Here is a 22,949-nt window from a genome sequence, read left to right on the forward strand (position 1 = left end):
CAGATGCTCAAAGCAGGAGCTTCCCCCTGGTGGTCAGTGTGCCCCCCACAGTGGGAGCGCTGCTTGGCTGACCAGGATAAGCAGCTGCTCAGAGGGCGGGTCCACAGCCTCTTGGTTGACCATCCATGCCTCCCACCAGTGCACGAATCCATGCACTGGGCCTCTAGTTTATAATAATAGTAAATGTAAAAAAAAAAAAGTTGATTTCAAATATCTATGTATGAGATATGTGGGTAGAAAGGTAGATATAGAAATATCTATAATAACAAATGTCCTGTTACTGTTTCTAATTATTATGTGACATTTTTGAGCTTATGTTAAGATATTTTGACCCCTTGCAAATGCACCATTACAAAAGTAGAAATGATAGTTTACATATGTAAACTCGTTATCCTGTGAGATAAATACTAGCAGCATCCCATTTTATAGATGAAGAAACTGATGCACCAAGCGATCATACAAGAAACATGGCCAAGATTACACAACTGGCTGGGGCAATTAACCAGTTCACTAAAGCTACAATATAGATACCATACAGAAAATACAGTGGGGCCTTGACTTACGAGTTTAATTCGTTCCGTGATGGAGCTCGTAACTTAAAGTGAACGAGTGAGACACGTGATGCTGGGCTGATGTTGTGGCGTTCACTGTGACGTTCGCTGCGCCAACTAGCAGTGGGGTATCTGAAGCTGGCTCATAACCCGAAAAAAATCGGCTCATATCTTGAAAAACTCGTTAGTTGGGACACTTGTAAGTCAAGGCCCCACTGTAATGTTATTTCACAACATCCTGCCTACTAATAACCAGGATGCTTTATAAGGTACATGTTAAGTTCAATCAACACAGAGGGAAATATCTGAAGATTCCACCTCCCTGTAACAGGAGTTAGTTAGGGTGAGACAAGTAGAGATGAAATAACAAATCATCTGGATATTGGATTTTAGACAGTAAAACCCATCTGCCTTGGCAAGAGGCTATCTTTTAACTGCCAGTTTGGTCTTGCCAATTCAATGGCAGAAGAGGAGGTTTTCAACCAAAATAAGCTGTAGGTGTCAGTTTCGTGGGAAGCACTGTGGTCTCACCTTTGAGGGTGCTTTCTCTTGGACTCTGCTGGTGAGCAAGGTGCCCTGCATGTCTGGCAGAGGGAAGGTGAGCCAATGTGACTATTTCTAAATTCCCTAATAGATTGCTGGAAGACTGCAGGGCACAGGGTGTGAAATGAATAAAACCTGGTCCTGGAAGGCCTTGTGAAGAAACAGTTGCTTGGTCCCAAGAGATTCTTTCTTTCTTAGTTTTCCCCTTTCTCCTCTTTAAGAACTTCCATGTCACAAGGTTTCTTGCTACCAAACTCATATTCTACAATCCCAAAGCTTCAGGCTGACACCACCAAGAGCCCAGATAATGACTGCCTTACGAGAGGGTTCAAGCAGTCCAGGCCAGCATGGGCAGCAAGGGAAAACATGTGAATTTTAAACTGTTTTTGAAAAATTATTGTGTAGACCACGGAAACAAACAGGGGGACACGCTCTTCTTCATGAACATCCATACAGTGAACACACACACGGCTGCATTACTAGGGTTGGCATTTGTCTACGATGGAATATGCCTATCATGTAGGAACCTCTTTTACTTGATTTCTTCCCTCCATGAGTAGTTGATGCTTTCATATGTAAAAAGTAGGTTTCCTTTTGTTAGCATTAATGGTCATCAGTTAAATCATGTGCTTTTATCGTATCAATGTACAGAAGTAATTTTAGCCACATTATTTATAGAACATTTAGGTCTGCCTTTCAAAATTATCACGTTTAGTGTTTGCTGGTCTGCTTTTAATTTATCAAAGCCGCCCCTCCACAAGCACTGCACAAAACACACCAGCAGCAGCAGAGCTCCCCCCATCCAATGAGTATTTGATACACTTAACGTTCATCTTTATACACACAGGCGCTGGCACATAAGAAATGTGGAGGGTGTCTATAAATTCAAGGAAACATTTAAGTGCACAGTGATACATAGATACATGGGTATAATACTTTATGTACTTGATAAATATTTCATCCCTACCATAAAGAAAGCTTTTTATCAACTCTGATTGTTTTTTTATTACCTGAAAGTATTGCAGTTGTTTCTCGGCACTCATTGTTCCTTCCTTTTCTTGTCTCAGACAGGAATTGAAGATGAAAAGCTCTGTATCTCTCAGCCACCCTTTCAGCTCTTTGATCCTGACCTCCAGCTGCCTTACCAGGCTTCCGCTTTCAGGCGAGAGCAGGTCACGTGGCCCCGACCCACGGGGCCCTGCCATTGTGTCCTGGATCTTCTCTCCCAGCGTTTTCTAATGCATCAGATTATAAACAAACACAAAAATAAAAAAAAACACCAACAAAAGTAAAAACACAGATTAGCTTGGGCACCAAAACCGTGTCACAGTTTGGCTGGTGACACAAACTCCTGGAGAGTGTCCAGCCACACCTGCCATCCCACCACTAACATTCATTCAGATTAGCTCCCTGTTCCATTTAGGATTTGAATTCTTGCGCAATGTGTGTTGTTCTGACTACCACTAGTGGCTTAAGAAGACCTCATTCACTTAGAGTTTCCTTTAACAGAAAGGAGATTTGACCCAAAAGTTCACCATGGTCACTGATAAAAGTTCATTTGAATTCTCATAATGCGAGTTTGTAGGAAAAAATTCTCTGCATAAAATTTTCAGGAGATGGAAGTCTGAGTTTAATCAATGTACTAAAGAGGCCAAGAGAGGATTGTGCATGAAGAATTAAATTCCTTTTTTTGGTTTTGTTTAGTACAATTCACCAAACCATATGACGGAGGGCTGTTAAGAAGGGGTAGACTCCTTGGTGCTGTTGTTCATTTTAGCGGACTTGGAAATTGTTCAGCCCCACAATTTTCCCCACTTTGCATTTGTGGGTGCTAGACTTTCCAATATATGTATTAAAATCAGTCCCAATCCACGATGCTAGTGCCTTCTTCGATTAACTACTCTGTCATGAAGGTGGAGTCAGGGAGGGCTTTTTTGTGTTGTTTTTGTGGAAAACACTCCCTTTGGAGAATCAGTAGGAGTTAATCTATATTGACGAATTAAACCTAAAAAATAACCTTTAAAACACAAATAAAATTAAGTCAACAAACATTCAGCTGCTGTGTAGTGTTCTGTAAATAGCATCTTTAGGAGATCATAACAGAAAAATAACCTTTCTTGCCAACACGCTTATATTTTCATGGTGCAAATATTGATAATTTGAAGACCCTCAGTAGAATCCCGATTTAGCTATTGTTTTTATGCTGCAACAAAAGTAGCAGCAGGAGGTGAAATCAATGCCCTTGGAGGGTAGGGTCACAAAAAAGAATTTATTGCCACTTTTTTGTTCTGGAACAGTTTGCAATCATAAATTCTTCATAAACAGAATACTTCAGAGAATGGTCCGTCTTCATAAATATACGACAGAGGACATCAATTTCATTTAATTCACAATTTGTGTCAGCACAGCAGATGCCAATGCCTGCCTTGATAGGGTTGTTTAATATGCAATTGAGACAGAGTAATATGCAGCACAGGGGACAAAATTTCACAGATTAAACTGTACGCACCACTGACATTTCATTCTAATGTATTTCCATTCCACACTGTTCACCTTAGATGAAAGTAATATTAAAAACCATATCCCTCTATTTTACTATTGTTAGAAGTTAAAATCCTTGTCTTTAAATTTTTTTTCATGCCAATTAAAATGTAATCATGCCAATTAGAGTGGCAGGCCTGGTGGTGTTAGTGTGGCACAGGTTTTATTCAAACCTTCCCTCCACCCTTCTCGCTCCCTAAATCATTACACAACTCTGCATATTGTATTCAAATGGTGTTATTGTCAAAATGGCAACCAGTTTTAAGGTCTCTGACTCATAAAGAATAACTAAATATTCTGTATTTAATGTTATGTTGATTTAAATTTTTGTTGAGAAAGCAATATACATGACATACTTTAAACAATTTTCAAAGAAAGATTATTGTTAGTTATTGATCAAATTAGAAAAAGATATAGTTCTATTTCTATATAACCAAACTATTTCTTTATCTATCAGGCACCTAAAGTTGCTGTCCTTATTTAGGGAACAATGTTTTAAAATGTCCCATATTTCTCCTGTAAGAGATCAAGGAATTCTGTAGAATTTAGAAGGTTCTGATTTAAATCACCATATGACAATGTGAAAGCCATTAATTACTATTAAAAAGTAATGTAACAATAGGTCAGAGTAAAAACTTCTAACATTTTAAGTTACTTTGCACACTCGCAGAGTGTAGTGAATTTAGATGAGAAAGCGGGGATTAAACTCTCAGCTTTTTAATCACCTAGATTAAGCTCAGCAGAAACTGAGCACTGGCACTCCTCCAAGTCATCAGGTACACGGAGAGCTTTTAATTCAAAATATTTTTGGAGCATTATTTCTTTAAAAATTAAAAAAAAGACAGGAAATGGAAGGCATGCAAAATTAGGCTCCATAACTGACACCACCCATACTTAGCTATTATAATTAATCATTTAAGTAATTGACAAATTTAGCTTACCCTTGATTTGAAGTGAAGGCAATTTAGAGAGAAGTTGATGAAAAAATACTGTTTAACCTCTCTCTCTCAGCTGTCTTCCACAAAAGGACAGCACTGCCTCCTGCACAGCCATCCTGGCCTCTGGCTAACGGAGCCTCTATATTGCCCTTTTGCCAGATTCTTGCATCTCAGTCTTTGGCTGAGACCCAGCCCATCATTGCGTGAAATGAATTACATGAAACTTTTTTTTTGGCTTTTGTTAAAAGGGAGCTGGAAATTGAGGCACAAAACAGAGACCAATTTAATTCTGCAATCCAGATCTGGGTCAAATTTGCATCTTTGTTTTAGTGGCTTTCGCGTGACTTGAAGGTTGTAGTGACAACTGCACTTTCCACCGGAAGGGTCCAGGAAAGAGTTAAACAGTGATGTCTCTAACATGTACCTTCAGAATAAATTCTATTAACGTGCATTCAAGCATGACAGGCAGTGTATATCAGATATACTGTATTATCGTTGACTTGGTGCATACCCATAATACATGGCATATTTTACTTACTTCTTTATGTATTAAAGAACCAAAATTATTAAAATCTGAGAGGAGACAAGCTGAGAGTAAAAAAAAAAATCAACAGAAGAGGAAAAGCAGTGTTTTTCAGCCATAATAGCATGATAGCTTGTTTGAAATGTAGGTAGTGAATTGAAAGAGAGAGATATTTGTGCCTCAAATTAGAAATCAGACAGATAGAGTACTTTACTACACAAAAAATGTACACATAGCCTACAAACAGTAATAAAAATGCAAATACCCCAAGCAGTTCCCATTTTTCATTAATTGAATCCACTTTTTCAAGGAGATCATTTGGTAGTAAAACGCCACCTTTCTTCAAAGCTTCCACCTTACTCAGCAGCTCTGTCTTTTTCAGGCCCCGGATGGACATTTCCACGCTGTATCGCTACAACAAGAAGAGAGAGGGTCTTAGATAATCTTTGAGCACAGCACTAGTGATGCTCATGGGGGTTAAAAGTTTTTGTTTCCAAGAATATTTGTGAGGAGACTAAACATAAATAACTTGAGTAGTGGAGGAACATTGCTGAAGATCATTACAAATATATATATTACTCACACATACACGAACATCCAAGTTATTCATTCCATGTAGTTGACTAAGATTTATGTCTTTTTAAACTAAAGTTCACACACACATTTGATCTCCAATTTAAAATATTCTGAATAGGAAAATACATGGTCTAAGTAAGGGGAGCTAATATTCAGTTAATTTTGGTCAACATTTGGCTCCAGAGTGCTGCCCATCTGTCATCTCTGTCCCCAAAGGTACAAATAAAATGATCCCTCAAGATTGTGTGACTTCCTCCTTATCCTATAAGTTCTCTGAATTCGCAGTTAAGATTTTCGTTTTCATTTTTCTTTTACTTAAAAACGCTGTGTTGGCTTGAAGATGGGGTACATCTAGAGAGGAAAAAGAAAACCAGTGATTTAAGAATGGTTACAAATCTATGCTTCCTTATTGAATACTGTAAAATGTTCTCAAACATCCCAATTGACTACAGAACCCTCTCCCCCAGCATACCTTGTATTCCACCACACTGCCAAGTGAGTCTCTCCTAAAAGATGTTTGCTACAGATAACGTAGGTGCTACTTAATATGACAGTTACCATGGTGATTCTCTTCAAATAACTATTTGGATAACTTCATAGTGAGAAAGTCCTATATGATGAACAGCTATAAATGACTATGGCTGTAGTTGTTAAATATATACATAAAGACATCTCTAAGAAGAAAAACTAAATTCTGGTTAAAATATTAAACAAATTCCACAATTTTAGCACATTTCAAAAATATAATGATAATCCCAAAATTTATTTCATTGAGGCATAAAGTCAGGCCACTGACAGTGTTGCTCCATTGCCCTGACTGAGCTGCGATGAGGCTTTATCAGATCTAATAAGAAAAGCATTTGTCTGAGCAAAGTAGCAAATCAGCAAGTTCAAAACTTGCCCAAGCAGTTGGTTGATTTTATTTACCTTGAAAACATGATATTGTGTCAGATCCCAAATTAAATACAATTGGAAACAGCTTAAAGAAAAAGAAGGTGTGAAATCCTTGTTTCGGTTAATAGATCCTCAGCATTTGCATGCAAATGTTTGCATATTTTCTGGTTCATATTTTAATCTTTCATTTGCACTAAGCATGCACATTATTTGTATTATGTAAACTTCTCCAAATGTTAGTCATTTGTGGCGCACAGAACAAAATATTTTAAATAATGTGATTGGAAGCATTTCATAGTATTAACAAATGTTGATCAGGGTGTCAGGGTATCCAAAATTACATGAATACGCATGATGAAAAAAATTAAGGTTTGCTTTAGAGCGCTTTCATCATTTGGCCTGTGATACCTGGGAAATTCTGATTGTGCTTTCTAACAGCAGACAATTACCAGGAGCACGTTACTTCAACACTTAGAAAAACCAATGTCCACTCAAGCATGCTGGACCCAACATTGAACAAGTATTCTAGAAAGCTACATAGTGTTTTATTTGTTAGAGCAACGATTGGAGGAGAGGGCAATCTGCTTTCTGTAGTCAGATACCCATCCAAAGATGATGCTGATAACAAAGATTTACATGATAATACGGGGAACCAGCATTCCAGGCAGGCAGAAGAATCCTATTCAGATCTTTAGCTTATGCCACGTGCATTAACTGGCAGAGGGAGTGCTCCAGCTGTGTCTCCCGGGAGTGGCCTGGACTAGTTATCACATTCACCTATGACAAGCTCACCCCCAGCTTTACCCCAACTTGGAACAGCTCCTACACAGCAGATCAATCAAGAAAGAAAACAGTTTTGATGTGTCTCATAAACATGACAGTCTTGTAATAATAAAACTACAAAAAGCAATTAATTTCATTTTAGACATAAAATAATTTTCTCTGTGAAATGTAGTACAAGTAGTCACTGCAACAGCTATTATAGAAGGTTATTACATTTAAAAAACAAACAAGTGTCTTATGTATGCTCTCTGTTTTGTCACCACGTAACCTACTGTATAAACAGCCTGATGAAAGATGTGATTGATGGACAAAGCCTTCAAACTATAAAAGCTAGGAGAATCCAGCTAATTGTAAGATGTATGGGTAAATGGGCATGAAAGGTACTAGAATGTCCTGTAATTTAAGGTGAAAATGCTTACTATCTGAAGCGCTCTGAAAGCTGAATCAGATATGATTTAGGGCCTTAAGCTGTATATGTAATGATGCCAGAAGGGTTACATTTGGGTTGATGTTGGTATGGCTTTGCTCTTCTCTCTCCATCTCTTCAGAAGCATTAGACAGGAGGAATCAACCGCCAGCTCTCTCAGTTCTTGGTCATCCTATCAAGTAGGGCTACTTTCTCCTGTGGTGAGAAGATCATTTAATCTTCATATTAATTTCACCCACAGCAGTAAGTGAGTCAAGGCTGCCCCACTGTGTCCTGAAGTCTGTGGATGTTGTGATCTAGACTACTCTTCAATAGCCAAAAATGAGCAGCAAAGCTAAAGTTAGATGGCTTTTCTTGAGTCCTAAGGTAAATAAGCATCCAGTATTTAATTTCCCCACAGCACCTGTGCTGGGCTTCTCTGTCTAGTCAAAAATAAAATATACTCTATTGAAAGGGCATATTTACATTATTAAGTGTATTTGCTTGGCCAATTTAATTTTGACTGCCGAAGCCTCCTAATAGATATGTGAATGATCTAAATTAAAGACACAGGCCACTCCCATTCCAAATGCCACTTCTGTGTATATACAGGATATATAAAGAAAACTTTAAAAAACAGTTCAAAATAACCACAAACACTAGACTGCTGTTTTAACTAAGTACTAAAGAAGTTTTTAGAAAATTTGTACTCCGTACTTACTTTTTAAAAGCACAAATGCCAAAATTAAATTATAAAACAAAGCCAGCAAAAATGGGGATTTCTGAAGTAAATATAATTAGAAATGCATGAAGACTTGATTGAGATAACTTTTTTGACAGTTCTGCTAAAGGCTTTTTTCCCTCTTAAAACCTTTTTTTTTTTTTGTTAAAAATCACATCGCAAATTCTGCCCAAATGGAGACTGGAACAATGCCTTGAAACAGTGTTAATTGTCACCATGGAAACCAGAAGAATAAGCCATTTTGAAACTGGTATAGAAGGCACACATTGAGCAACTCAAGCATTTTCCTGCCTCCCTCAATGTTAAAGAACAAGATGCCTTGTCACTGTGAGGTCAGAGAAAGAAAGCATCATGAAAGGGTTATAGATGCTCACTGTCTAGTAAATAAAAAAATAAAAAATAAACTGCATCCAGCTAATGCTGTAAGATGCTACCCAGTGAATCTTTTTGAAATAGAAAGATCATCAAAAGATGGCCAAGATTGGGGGATAGATTCCACCTAAGCAAAACTTCAGGGCTATATTATGTGAACCTTGCCCCCAAAGCTCCCTGGGAATTCTACTGTTGTAATAAAACTTCAGAAGAGGAAAGAAAAAAGGCAGCATGATGGAATTCAAAATAATGCTCTAAAAGCACACAGAGAGATTAAGACATCCATTGTAAGACTTTTGTATGGTGCTTCTGTTGGTGATGCTGAAAAGAGACCAGACATTGCTGAGTGGAGAGTGAAGTTTTGGCTACAAGAAACACAAGAATTAAACCAAAGAATTTTCTCCATTATTAGAACAGGGCTGTCAGATTCTGTGTCTTCTGGATTTGAGTATTTACATCGTATAGTATATTTTAACTGGGCTTTATGTGAGTTTATATCAGGAAGCGTTAAAGCAAAGAAAATGATCTAGTTATTACAGTGACAGATATAATAATAAAGATACTTGAATATCTTTCCCAGTACAAAATAATACCACAAACACCTATATATTCAACATAATCCCATAAGCACACAATGGATAGATAGATAGGCAGACAGACAGAGAAAATACACTGAGAAAACAAAATGTATTTTGGTCTATCAACTAGAAAGCATATGCTAGGAACACACCAAAACACCAAACTACTGGCAAAATTATGCGTCAAAAAATATGCATTTTTGCACAAAATGCAGGGATGTCTGTCTATGACTCTGATATTGTGTTTTCTGGCTAGTGTTTGCCCTCCTCATGTGAGGCTTCATGGTGGCCCCTCAGCAAGTCCATGCCTAATGCCATTCAGTGGTGAACAAAGAGTCTTTTTATATGAAAGTCCAGACCCACAGCTCAGCTGTAATGCCGAGTGCGGGATCTGCTTTGCAGCAGCTCCTGTGCTGCCCCCTTTTTCAGAACACAGTCCTGCGCTTACCCTGCAAGTGCTGCTTTGCGGGAGCTCACCTCCCCAATACTTCGGGAAGGTGTTCAAGCCTGAAGAAGAGGGTTCAAGCCCAAGACAAATAATAGTCCTTATTTCTTACAAACTCCTTGTGTTTTACCATTAGCGATTTAGGGCGAATAATTGCAGAGAGAAATTATAGAGACTCCTACAATTGTCCTTGTAAATTAATAATAGGCTTTCTTGATTGGGATAAATTTGCTGCTGAGCCTTCGGAAAAATTAAAAAGTGCAATGTCATTTAAAATTGCCAGAACTCGCACAGCAAATTACATCTGAGGTTAAGAATTGAGTTTTCCCCCCTCTTCTAGCTTATTCCATTTGCATGATCTGGAAATCACATTACATTGGCCATGTATTGTTAATTGGACATAGATTGCATTATCTTTAATATAAATCAAACTACAAATATTAAAATGAATTGCAAATTCCCTAATAGAAGATCATAAAACAATCTTTCTAAAAGTATCTCCCATTAATAATTTAATTCCAATTATATCACTCAGAAAACTTAAGTAGGAAACCTGGCAACTTATTTCTCCAATCATTTATTTTACATAACAAATACCCAACCCTTTTAAAATAAATACCCAGCACAGAATTCATTGTTATAGAACAAAAATAAAAACACCAGTAACTGCAAACTTCTCATGCTGACTTTGTGCAAAATACTGCATAAAACACCAAAGCTTTCCTGTCTTGTCCTTTCTCTACCCAAGTCAAGAGCAAGAAAAAAGTGTCCTAAACAGGGGATTTACTAAGTTTAAGAACTATTGTAATTACACTCTATAAAATTATAAAATTATTATTCTTCTATTTATGGTTTAAAAGGTTCTCTGGTTCCTTTGATTTTTTTCTATAAATTTGAGATATTTCTGAAGCCTTTGCATGGCCTTTAATGAGTTTATATTAAATATTTAATACTGTTTAGAGCATACCTACTAGTACCAAAAACAGTTATATTCCCAGCAGTCCCACTGTTTCAGGCAGAGGACTTGATTGATCCTCCTAGCCTGAATTGAGGAGAATGAAAAGAAGCAGTTGGAAAATAGCTGCAATCATTTAATGCAGATGACCTCTGACAGCCTCACAGCTCTTCTATCTGAACAGAAATTTGCATGGGGTCTCTGTGCAGAGGAACAATGTAACCTAAATGGTAGACAATCTTTATTCTAATGAAGTGGGTGTCAAGGTCAATGTAAAACTGCAATGATAAATGGTGCACCACTAGGCAAGAGAAGTTGCATAGGCATTGTAGTGCTTTCACATTAATTGAAGACTGAAATGCACTGCGTGAAAAGCACAAGCCCCTCTTTTCACCATAATGTGCTAATACGCCAATGCAGAGATGATTTCTTCAAGATGCTTGCTGTTGACACATGTCTTATTGCAAAAATAACGCAAATACGAAATTATGGTACAAAATGGGCATTTTTAGGATTTAGCTTTTTCCTGGAATAGAATTACAAAAATCTAAATAAAACTTCCCCAAACAACATCCTGACACCTAATGTAATTCCTTTGATCCACTCTTCTTTTCTTTTTAGACCTGTCTTTAATTAGTTTCAAGCAAGCAACCTTTTAGAGAACTCTTTTCTGGATACTCACATACTGAACTGAGGAAAGAAGAATCATCCACATGTTATTTCCCCCCTCACTTCTAAGTTTTCTGTTTAGTCTGTAGTTAAGATCTTCAGGTACTGTAATGAAAAGCTTATGTTTGTTAAAGAAAATAACTATTTTCTAGTGCGAGAACTAAAAACTATAGTTCGCCATTGCCAAAATAATGGCACAGCAATAATTACATCATTACTTCAGTTGTTCTAGCAATTGGTGGCGGACGATATTTTTCATTATATAAAAATAAGGATAGTAAGCTGCTTAAAAAATCCTGATCTACTTAAGCCTTGTAAAGGGGACATTGTTTGCTAATACACTCATTAGCAACCAACCATTTTCACTTCATCAATTAAACAGGAAATGGAGTTGCACCATTAGTTTCACAATTTGCTAAAACACTGATAAGAGCATATTACTAACCACTTGAGAAACATTTCCAGGCTCAAGGTATTATATATGATTAACTTGATGCATTTTTATGATGACTTTTAAAATTTATTCCGGTAAACTCTGTGATGTAGCTACCTTTTCAAATATAAGCTTTCTGCTACAAATAGACTTTAATAACAGAATTACAGTTATACTAGTCAGGAATGGTAGTTATCTTGGTCTGTAATCCTGGTGACTGACTATATGCTATTGGTATGATTTACTATAAAATAGATGATATTTCTAGTTTGCAACTCTGATGTAAAAACAAACTGTCTCAAATAGAAATCAACATTCCTGAAATGGTAATTCAGAGAGAAAAAAAAATCTCAACTCGAAGGGAGATAGTGAAAAAGAAAAAAAAAAGTTACTGATGAAACTGTTTAAAAAACTGTACAGCTTCATCTGTGTGTGATTTGTCAGGTCTGAAGCTTTGACGTGCCCAAGGGGCAGGCCCCAGCGGGGAGTAGGCTGCCGAGCTAAATAGCTGTGAAAGAAGTCTTAATGTAGGATGGAATTCAAACTAACCTTGACATGACCTCAGGAAAAATATGCAAAAAGTAAAATGAATGCACTCTGCAAGATACATCCTAATTTTGTGGTGGAGCTGGTTAGTTTTACAAACATAACTGAGACCTTAAAAGAAAAACAGAAAGCTAGTAAAAGGGGAAAACTTTGAATTCAGGCAAAAATGTAAGCAGGCATGATGTGTTACTGTGAAGGCATGTGAACCATTTGGAAAGAATCCAAATAAAAACCCACACCGAACAATATTATTGTCAGCCTGTCTATTCAGGAAAATTGTTGGGTTTTTTTTTTAGGTTGAATATAAATGACACAAAGCCAAGATTACATCATTGCATTACAAAGTCTGTGTGGCTTTTAGCTGAACAAGTCCCATGGATCTGTTGGTTTAGGACAGTAATTCAGTAAGGAGGTTTTAATGCGTTATTTTTCCTCTAGGGTCAATAAAAAATAGAGGAATTTAAGCAGGAAATATCAAGGGTGCTCTCTAGTCTAGTTCTTGCTTTTGATCTGTATTTGCTAAGCCAAACTCAAATTTCAGTTGATGCACTGAGTCTTGATTTGACTTCATTATAAATTTTGCATGTTTTGAAGTGATCAACTTAGGAGGCAGGCATTCATTGTAACTCCCTGGCCAAGAACTGGCTAACTCATTGGATATATGGAAATTTTAATTGAGTGTCAACTTGTGTAAAAATTCAATCCTATTACCTTCTCAATGCAATTTTGTAGCAATACCAGTTATTTACTACACTACTAACCAGATTTTAAACATAATTAAATTGCTTAGAACATACACCCAAAATCTAATGACTTAAATCCCTACAGCAAAGATGTGAATTTCTGGACCCGGTATATGTGCTTCTATTAGATTTTCATAAGCCTAAAGTGAGTAGAAATACTCAATCATTTAGAAGCACAGAAGTACACGGAGTTCTGCTGAGAACCTGTTGAACAAATATAAAGATCACTGCTTAATGGCTATGTTATGCCAAGGGTTTCTCTCTGGTCTAGTCTTAATCAATATTTTTATTAGTGACATACATAAGTAAAATATGAATACAGCATGTTGATCAGAATGCCAGATTACACTAAAGTCACTGATCAATAAAGAATAATATTTTAGCTCAGAGATCATAAACTCAAATATCTACTGGTAGTAGTATACCAGTAAACTGGCTGGGGGTGGGAGGAGCCCTGATTTGTAGTGTTTGCTGATTTCCCAGGTGGAAATACTCCCACCATGGCAGGTTCCAAGTTACCAAGATTCCAAGCTACCAATAGTTGCTACTACTGGCAAAATTCTTGAATATTTAGTAATCAGCTCTCAAAAGCAAGTATTAGCCAGCTCCAGCACCCCACTACCTAGATGCTAATGTAAAGTAGTTGAACAGAGAATAGATATGATGTCTTTAATCTTTCATCTTCGAACTATTGCTAGTGTCATGGAAAAAGACAATTATTTTTTCTACTAAAAAAATAAATAAATGTGATGATTACCAACATTTGATCCCAGTGAAGGGGAAATAAGCGGAAGAAGTATGGACTGTTGAGGATAAGAAAACTCAATTTTCATCTAAATGGGGCAACCACTAGCTCTGCTGACTAGAACTGGAAACAGTTATGAACAGAGTCAATGACTGTTCCCTCCTCACCCGCCCACCGCCCGCCCCCCCAAAAAAATACAAAAACTGCATAAAGAATGGCTTCAATTATCTTTAGGTTCAATGAACAGACAGTGAAAGGTAAATGTAAAAAAAAGAAAAGAAATATGATTGGGAGCTTGAATGAGAAAAACATAATAGGGTCAAGAATAAGAACGGTAACAGGTAGATCAGCTTGATTATGGTTTACTAGACCCAAACCTGCAGTCCTGGTTCTGATTGGGTTCCATTTATCAAGAGGGAGCTAGACCATGGATCAAATGTACAAAGGAGAGCACTCAAGGGAGGGAGAAGATTCAACACCTCTCCGAGGAGCAAGCTGTGAAAGAAGCTGAGGTATTCAGCAAAGGGGTAAATACGAGTTGAAGATGAGAGGAGAAAAGAAAGGCTATGTTAGCAGACTTTAAATGTTTAGAGGACTTTTACACAGAAAATATTAACCTGTTTTGTCTGACCTCAGAGGTCAGGCATAGGATCAACAACTGAATAGAGGAATGTAGCTTGGGCAACAGTGAATTCCCATTCACCAGCAGTATTTAGGCAGAGACCAGAAGTCAACCTGGTTGGGTATTTTATGGGTTAATGAGGCATTGAATTAGGATTGGCCTAGAACCCTGGTCAGCAAACTTCGGCTCGCAAGCCACATGCAGCTCTTTGGCCCCTTGAGTGTGGCTCTTCCACAAAATACCACGTGTGGGCGTGCACGTACAGTGCAATTGAAACTTCGTGGCCCATGCGCAGAAGTCGGTATTTTGTGGAAGAGCCACACTCAAGGGGCCAAAGAGCCGCATGTGGCTCGTGAGCCGCAGTTTGCCGACCACTGGGATAGGATCTAAAGTTCTCTGCTTCAGAGAGTTGAGCTTCTTTGTGCCCACATTCACCATAACAAACACATTATTATGTGTGAAATAAATGCCAAAACCAAAAAACACAAAGTTAAGGAGAAGCTGTCTCTTGCTGGAAGAAGAGACTCAGATAGAAGATTCTCATGCAGAGAAACCTAAGAGAACAACAATGGAGCAAAGACACAACCGTGTAAAATGTAAGCTATATAATCTAAACTCAAGATAGGACACAGAGAATGAAAAGAAAAGCCAAGGTTAACTGAAACTCCTCAAATCATCTTTAATCTGTCCTACTTTAGATAAATATTTCATTGAATTTGGGGTATTAAATGAAACCTTTTGGATTCTTTTTTTGATAAATACTTTATAGGAAACTTCCAATTTAGAATTCATGTAGTTCAGTCTATATTTCAACATGATACTTCATGTAGATTTTTTTTTAAGATGTAAGCTTCACAAATGCTACTCTCAAAATTTTTCTGCTATCAACATAGAACTTTTGCTCACAGATATCTAAGAAATGTGTTATAACCCTTCCTGCCAGCAGTGTGGGCATAATGGCAATTTCTTCTTCATGCTATGAGACTCCATGGTTGTGCTGTATTATGTCAAAATCTGCACATCTCAATGGTTTTTCTGTGCATTCCAATGCACTTCAGTGACGATGTGCATCATTGCCATAATATATCATGACTGTTCTAATTACGATTTCATTATGATGCACCATATCTGAGCTGTTGTAATGTCATGTCAGCACATAGTAAGAATAGTTATGCAATTATATGATATCTGTTAGAGTATGCAATGTAGAATGGAAAAAAAGACATGAGAAGCAGCAATTAATGTAATGAAACTGTTTTCTCCTTTAAAAAGTTTCCTGTTTAAAAGTATTATCACTTCTCTTGTTTTCCATCTCCCAAGATAAACAAATGCCTCCAAAAACATTTATTTTTGTTTACTTGGATATTACTATATAATTTAATGGATTTTTGAAAATAAAGAAAAATAAGAAAAAAAGGGAAATCTCTGACTTCAGCTGTTCTCCATGCCACAAAAGGAGATTCACCTAATACAGTGGTTCTCAACCTGTGGGTCGCGACCCCTTTGGGGGTCAAATGACCCTTTCACAGGGGTTGCCTAAGACCATCGGAAAACACATATATAATTACATATTGTTTTTGTGATTAATCACTATGCTTTAATTATGTTCAATTTGTAACAATGAAATTGGGGGTCACCACAACATGAGGAACTGTATTAAAGGGTCGTGGCATTAGGAAGGTTGAGAACCACTGACCTAATATATGCTACAAGAAATCCAGTAAAAACTTAAGTGTAGTAAATTAAACTCCACTGTAAACTTATGTAAACTTCAAATACAATGTCACATTCTTCTATTTTCTTTGATCTCTGTGTAACCATAGAACTTCTTGCCTCACCCCCTAAAACTCTATTGATCAAGCTGTATCTTAAATAAACAAACTATGATAATGAGATAAAGCAGTGATTTTCAACTGGTGTGTCAGGAGAATTTTTAAAACATGACTATTTAGTCAGGGGCACTGACCTCTTTTCCCCTAGATTTTCAAATAAAATAATAACAACAGCCAACACAATAGCTACCTGGTGAGAATGAATCAAAATTATACCTTTATTTTTGTCATATCGGCAAAAAATATATTTTTTGGTGTGCCACACAATTTTAGCAATTAGTTTATGCATGCAGTGAGATGAAAAGGGTTGAAAGTCACTGAGATAAAGCATAATACCATATTTACTTCCCTAAATTATGACCATAAATATTCACTTGCCTTTAGTCTAGCTGCCAAAATATAGTCAAATATCTATAAAAATAGAAATCTTGTTATTTGTCATAAATTTGAAGAAAGACTTTCAAAGGATGAGGGCTATGCCTTTTTTTTTGGTCACCATGGAGTAGGTTGAATATTTGAGGTCTTCATAAAACACTAAGTCAATGAATAGCTTCTCAAACTAAGTGATACAGGGATTGCTATGTGTTGTTTTAATATACAATCATCGGAGAATTTATACATAAAAGCTTACCCATATCTCTATAGCTGAATTACAGAACTGTTCAATGCAAGTATTTATAATAGAAATGCTGATGAAGCCTAAACTATGGATGTATATGATTGTGCAGCAGCAGCCATCTCAAATACAGATATATTTTTAGCATTAGGAGGCACCAAGTTTGTTTAAATCTAGACTTTTTTTTACAATTGCAAGTAATGTTAATAGCACACTGTAAATGTTAAGGCTAAGTGTGCAATGTCAAAATAGATTGAATCTCTCTGAAAATTGAAAATTCAGGCTTTTCAAACGTAATCCAGATGTTTGGCTTTTATTCAGATTTCAAGAAAGAAGGAACTAATATGATATAAAATTCATACATGCATATTTCATTAGTGCCTTTTGTATCGCTGAATTAAACATTCTGAAACGTGCTTTTCCCAAATCACATAGAGTTTTAAATCAAAGCAGTTGCCAAGATGTTGCGCACCTCAAAAATAATGCCAAATTAATTTCGTAAGGAAGAGACTATATATTCCTTAAGTTAATTCTGTTGGTACTGTTTCTTCAAAGAGAATATTTTGCTTTCTCTTTGAGGATGACAAGAAAAATGAGAGGTAGAGCACTGTAGCCATTGCAGTTTATCAAAAAGATATTGCTGCAGAACATGGTCACTGTGGAAACCTGAGAATCAGTGGATTCAATGACAGCTGAAAGCACTAGCCCCCCTATTGTCATCATCAAAAACTACCTTTTCAAGTTTCGTGCAAATGGTCATTCCTTGGGGACTGTGGACTTCAGCACTGAGAAGGATATCAGAACTCAACATGTGATCGTAGGTGTTAAGACAGAGCCAATAAAAGCATACCCACGGTTGTCTGCTCCCAAAACACAATGGAAATGCCATCATACATTTATGCATTTGTAGGGTGTTTTTAAATTTTCAAAAGGTTTTCACATCTACAACCTTAATAGATTCATTATGCCATGAGTTTTTCTTGGTGACTACCCAAATCCCTGTGTAGTAAGGTGCTTGATACCGTAGGCCATTTTTTGAGGGTATTCTGGTGTCTTCACATCAGATGAGGATGAATGTGGTTTCAGAATTAGATTAATGGTATGCTCCTACAACGGAGTGCTTAAGGTCAGGGGCCATGTGCTGTTCACCCTTCATCCACTTTAACATAGCATTATGGCTTAGACTTAGAAGGTAGTTGGGAAATATTTATTCATTTGAATTCTCCCAAAAGGAAGACCAGAGGAGTGTGTATCAGCTATAGAACTATATGCTGGGAATAGTTTTAGTACACAGAAATGAGTAGTATGTGACTGTCTTCCGTATCTTTGAATTTTATTCTCAGTTGATGAAAATATCAATACAGAAATATTACTCTCAATTTTTACATAGAAAGAATGAACATAGTTAATTGTTTGCCATGGCCAGAAATGGTTAACATAAGAAAAGCTTCTATAAAATGTATCAAAGAAAAGAGGAAGGTGACAGCAGCTCTTTAAATATTTCAGGACACCTTTTATGAGTTCAGTGTTTTCTCACAGTAATAACATTGGATCAGAATGCAAGAAGCTGGGTCCAATTTCCAACTCCAACACCAGTCTGCTATGGACTTTAAAACCTTTCTGTTCCAGCCTCTCTTTTTTTTCCCCTTTGGGGTACATGTTCATATTTACCAGAGAAAGATTTTAAGAAAATAAATTTTAGAGGTTTCAGGCTTTAAGCACTGTTTGTTGCTGAACCTCAGAAAGCCTGTCATTTCAATGGATTGTTCTCTTTTTGTTCTCCTACGGCAAGCCCATAGGGAAAGTTAGTATTATCATTTCTGTCTTGCAGATTAAAAATTGATACATAGAAACTAAGTGACTTGCCCAAGGTCAGTAAGATAGTACTAAAACCCAGAAATGAACTTTTCAGGAGGAATTTCAGTTTAGTTTGCTAGGCCATGCTGCTGTTCTAAAAAAAAAAAACTTTAGATATCAGTACAGAAGTCTGAGGAAATCGGTGGCCTCTGGGAGTATAATAAATAAGATCAAGAGTGCCATTCAAAATGACTCTGGAGTGGTCAAAACACACTTAAAAAACCCCACTCTGTGGCTTCAGCGGTGTATACTCATCCTCTAAACCTCAGGAGATTTTTAATAGCTTGAGGTTGAGGCTAAAAGAGCTGATAGAAGAGTTCTCACTCATAGTGATACCTGTCATCCAGAAGAACAATAGCCCACAGTTTAAAGAAGCTTAAGGGTTAAGGTGAAAATATATTAGTATTAACTAAGACTATAAAGAGCAAGTCTGAGTTATAATAACTGCTTTTGAGCACACTTTTCAAGCGATGTAAGGGAGTTTGCTATAATCATTCAAGAAAGTATATGAGAAGAGCTTCATTAAAGAGGAACATGTGTGTGTGCGCGTGTGTGTGTGTCTGTGTGTGTGTTTCCAAAATAAGGAAGAGGAAGAAGTGAAAATGTAGATAACAAAATGAAGGAATGCATAGAGAGATGGAGAGAAAGTAATCCTATATAATAAAGGGGTAATATGCAAATTGACCCTAACAGCAAAATGACTGGGAATGACTGGTCACTATGACACACACTGACCACCAGGGGGCAGATGCTCAATGCAGGACCTGCCCCCTAGTGGTCAGTGCACGCCCAAAGGGGGAGCCCTGCTCAGCCACAATCCAGGCTGACGGCTGCAAGCACAGGGGTGGTGGCGGGAGCCTCTCTGCCTCCTCAGCAGCACTAAGGATGTCCGACTGCAGCTTAAGCCTGCTCCCTGCTGGCAAGTAGACACCCCCTGAGGGCTCCCGGGCTGCCAGAGGGATGTCTGACTGCCAGCTTAGGCCTGATCCCCCGGGGAGCAGGCCTAATCCAGCAGGTGGACATTCCCCGAGGGGTCCCGGACTGCGAGAGGGCACAGGCCGGGCTGAGCCCCCACCCCCCGAGTGCACAAATTTTTGTGCACCAGGCCTCTAGTAAGTAAATAAAGGAAATTGCAAGGGTTTAACCAGATATGGGAAACCATATCTAGTCTACAGAAAATAAATCACAAAAATTATGTAAAAATAAAGAATATTGAAGAAGAGGAAGGAAATCACACCTATAGAGGTCTTCAGTTAATGACATTCCTGAAACAATGAAATGAGAGAATATCATAACGATGACTTAAAAATTTGTGTCAGGGCTGCAAAAATTTACTAGGAGGAATGAAAAGAGGCAGAAGAACCAGGATGTGGCCATTTAGCATAGCTTACAGCAAAAACAACAAAAATAGGTACTAATATTTTGACTTCCTAGATTTTCCCTGAGCATCACTGATAGGGAGCCCTTCACTGTACACCATCTTCCCTTTGACCGCTACCTCTGCCTCTCCTCTGTGGGTGGCTTGCTCATGATCTAAGAGAAGTCATTTCATATTTCTGTGGTCATCTGATCCACAACATAGTGACAATGATATACTCACCACTTATCCACCACAGAACTATATATATAAAACCCTAATGCGTAAATAGACTGAACAGTGAAACAAACGAACAACCAAACAACCAGTTGCTATGACATGCACTGACTACCAGGGGTGCACATGGAACATGGCGGGCATCTGCAGCAAGTGGCAGAGCACAGAACATGGAAGGCATTAGCTGTGGTGGTATGGTGGAGCAGGGGGTGCCACACCAAGGCAGGGTGTTGGTCACTGTCATTGGAGCGAGCCCTCTGGTGGTTACTGAAAATTCTTTGCTCCCCTGCGCCATGGTCCCGCCGGGCACTCGCACCTGCTGCTGGCGCCATGCTTGCACCTGTTGCCGGCACCAGAGCTGCTGCTCACACCTGCTGCCTGCACCTGGCACTGGTCCCAATCGCCCCTGAGGGCTTCTCCACCTCCCCTTGCTCCTGAGGGGCAATCAGGGCAGCAGCTGCTGCTCACACCTGCTGACTGTGCTGGCCCCGCTTGCACCCGCTGCTGGCACCAGCCCCAATTGCTCCATACCATCAGCGAGTGGGAGTGGTGGCAGTGGGAGCGGGGCTGCTGGCAGACTGGGGGTCATGGCAGGAGGGGCCAGTCAGGGGTGCGGAGGCTGGGCCAAGACCCACCCCTGTGCCCACAGCAGCCTTGCAGCCCATAGTTCCTTTCAAGGTGCACAAATTCGTGCACTGGCCCCTAGTATTTAAATAAGTAATTAGATTATGTATGTACAAGGTTTCTGATCTCTATATAAATGCACCATTTTTTAAAAAAGTCTTCAATTTTAAAACACTTGACTTTCATAATAAAATATTTTGGTCTTTTATTCATTTGCAAGTAAGCCTGGAAATTTCCCCTTTGTTTTTGTTATCTATCTTAGAAATAAGGTATTGTAACAGAGTAAAATAAATCCCATCTGAGTGGAGCCACTAGAAAGGTAAACAGTATATGTGTAGCCATGGACACAGACAATAGTGTGGTGGAGGCCTAGGAGGGGCAGGTGTGGGTGGGGGTGATCAATGGAAAAAACAAAAACAAAGGGGACGTCTGTAATTCTTTCAACAATAAAGATAAATGTAAAAAAGTAAAGTTCTCCAGAGAAGAAAACAGTAGACATACATATAATACATATTATATACAGGTATATTTTTCCATCTTTTAGAAAATTTATCAAGTAGGTGTTATTTTCTCCACCCTTAACAAAGGGAGAAAGGAACATATTGGTATTACCTGGTAATACTAATAATTATATCTCAAAACTTATATACACATAACCATTTAATCACTAAGTTTTATAAACATGATGACAGAAAAGGATTCATGCTAAACATTGTAATCTGTGAACCAGTGAGATTGGCAAAATAACTAACAAACTAACTAAATAAATAAATAAAAATTTAAAAAATGAAATGGAAAATACATGCCCAGAATCAGCTTGCCCATTTTAAAACTTTGCTTGCATTGTTTACTTAGCTGCACAATTCTCTGTGCCTTAATTGCTCATCTGGGGATCACAGTAAGACTTCTTTCACTGAACACATGGAGGAAAGCCATTAGGATTTGCCATTGCTTTTCTACTCTTCCCCCATTGCGTCTTCCTTGGTAAACTCCTAGGAGCATGTCGAACTAATTCCCAGATCTGAGGGTTTTCCCCCATATTGCATTCTTTTGCAATTCTATTTCCATTCTACTTATTTATATTCTATGTAGCAAGACCCAATTAAAATCTCATTTCTTCTATGAAGATGTTCTAAGAAGACCAGCAGTTATTTTCTTGTACTACACAATGTGATCTTTGCTATCATTTCATGTTTTTTTTCTAAATGAATTACGTTACTTAAGGAAAAAGATAACCTTCCTTTTATTTTGTTCTCTAAAACTCATAGTAATACCTAACAAATGCTCATTGTCTCATCTTCATAGTCACTAATGCCAGACAGAATCATTCCTTACTCTTTCTTACTTCTGAAGCAAAGATTGAATCATTAGGCCATTAACCCTTTGTACGCCATAAGCATCTATAGACGCAAGCGAGATGAAAGCATCTTTGGACACGTGGCAGTTAACTGGTTAATTCCTAATATATGTGTCAGGGCAGATGGACACACATAATTTTAAAAAATAGGTGAGAAAAGAGAACTAAGGTAGGGAATGTCCCTGTGTTTAGGCACACAGGAAGTGATGCGAATTTTATAAATTGTTAGTTGGGTTTGATCGTAATTAGTGCAGTTTGCGAAGTGGAAAAAGCTTGCAGTCAATTTCCCCAGACATATATGAATCTGCCTTTAACCAGATAGCTCCCAGAGAAGCAGCCCAGAGGGAACTGGGAATCAGTGTGATTGCCTGTCATCAGTCTCCCAGGGTAGACTTTGAATTCAAAGGTAAGCCTGTTCCTCACCAAAATACCCGAGAGACCTTTATGGTCTTTTCCTCCTAGAC

At 37.9% G+C, this 22,949-nt stretch overlaps 1 protein-coding gene across 1 annotated transcript in view; it reads right to left on the reverse strand.

Annotated features, from left to right (window-relative positions):
• The window catches only part of AKAP6 (A-kinase anchoring protein 6), a 373,936-nt gene that overhangs the window by 74,247 nt on the left and 276,740 nt on the right, over positions 1–22,949 (reverse strand). The window contains 2 exon segments of the mRNA XM_023751526.1: positions 2,105–2,329; positions 5,362–5,508. Of these exon segments, the coding sequence (XP_023607294.1) occupies positions 2,105–2,329; positions 5,362–5,508 (372 nt within the window).

The sequence above is a fragment of the Myotis lucifugus genome, unplaced genomic scaffold, assembly GCF_000147115.1.
Source record: "Myotis lucifugus unplaced genomic scaffold, Myoluc2.0 scaffold_22, whole genome shotgun sequence".
NCBI classification, from domain to species: domain Eukaryota; kingdom Metazoa; phylum Chordata; class Mammalia; order Chiroptera; family Vespertilionidae; genus Myotis; species Myotis lucifugus.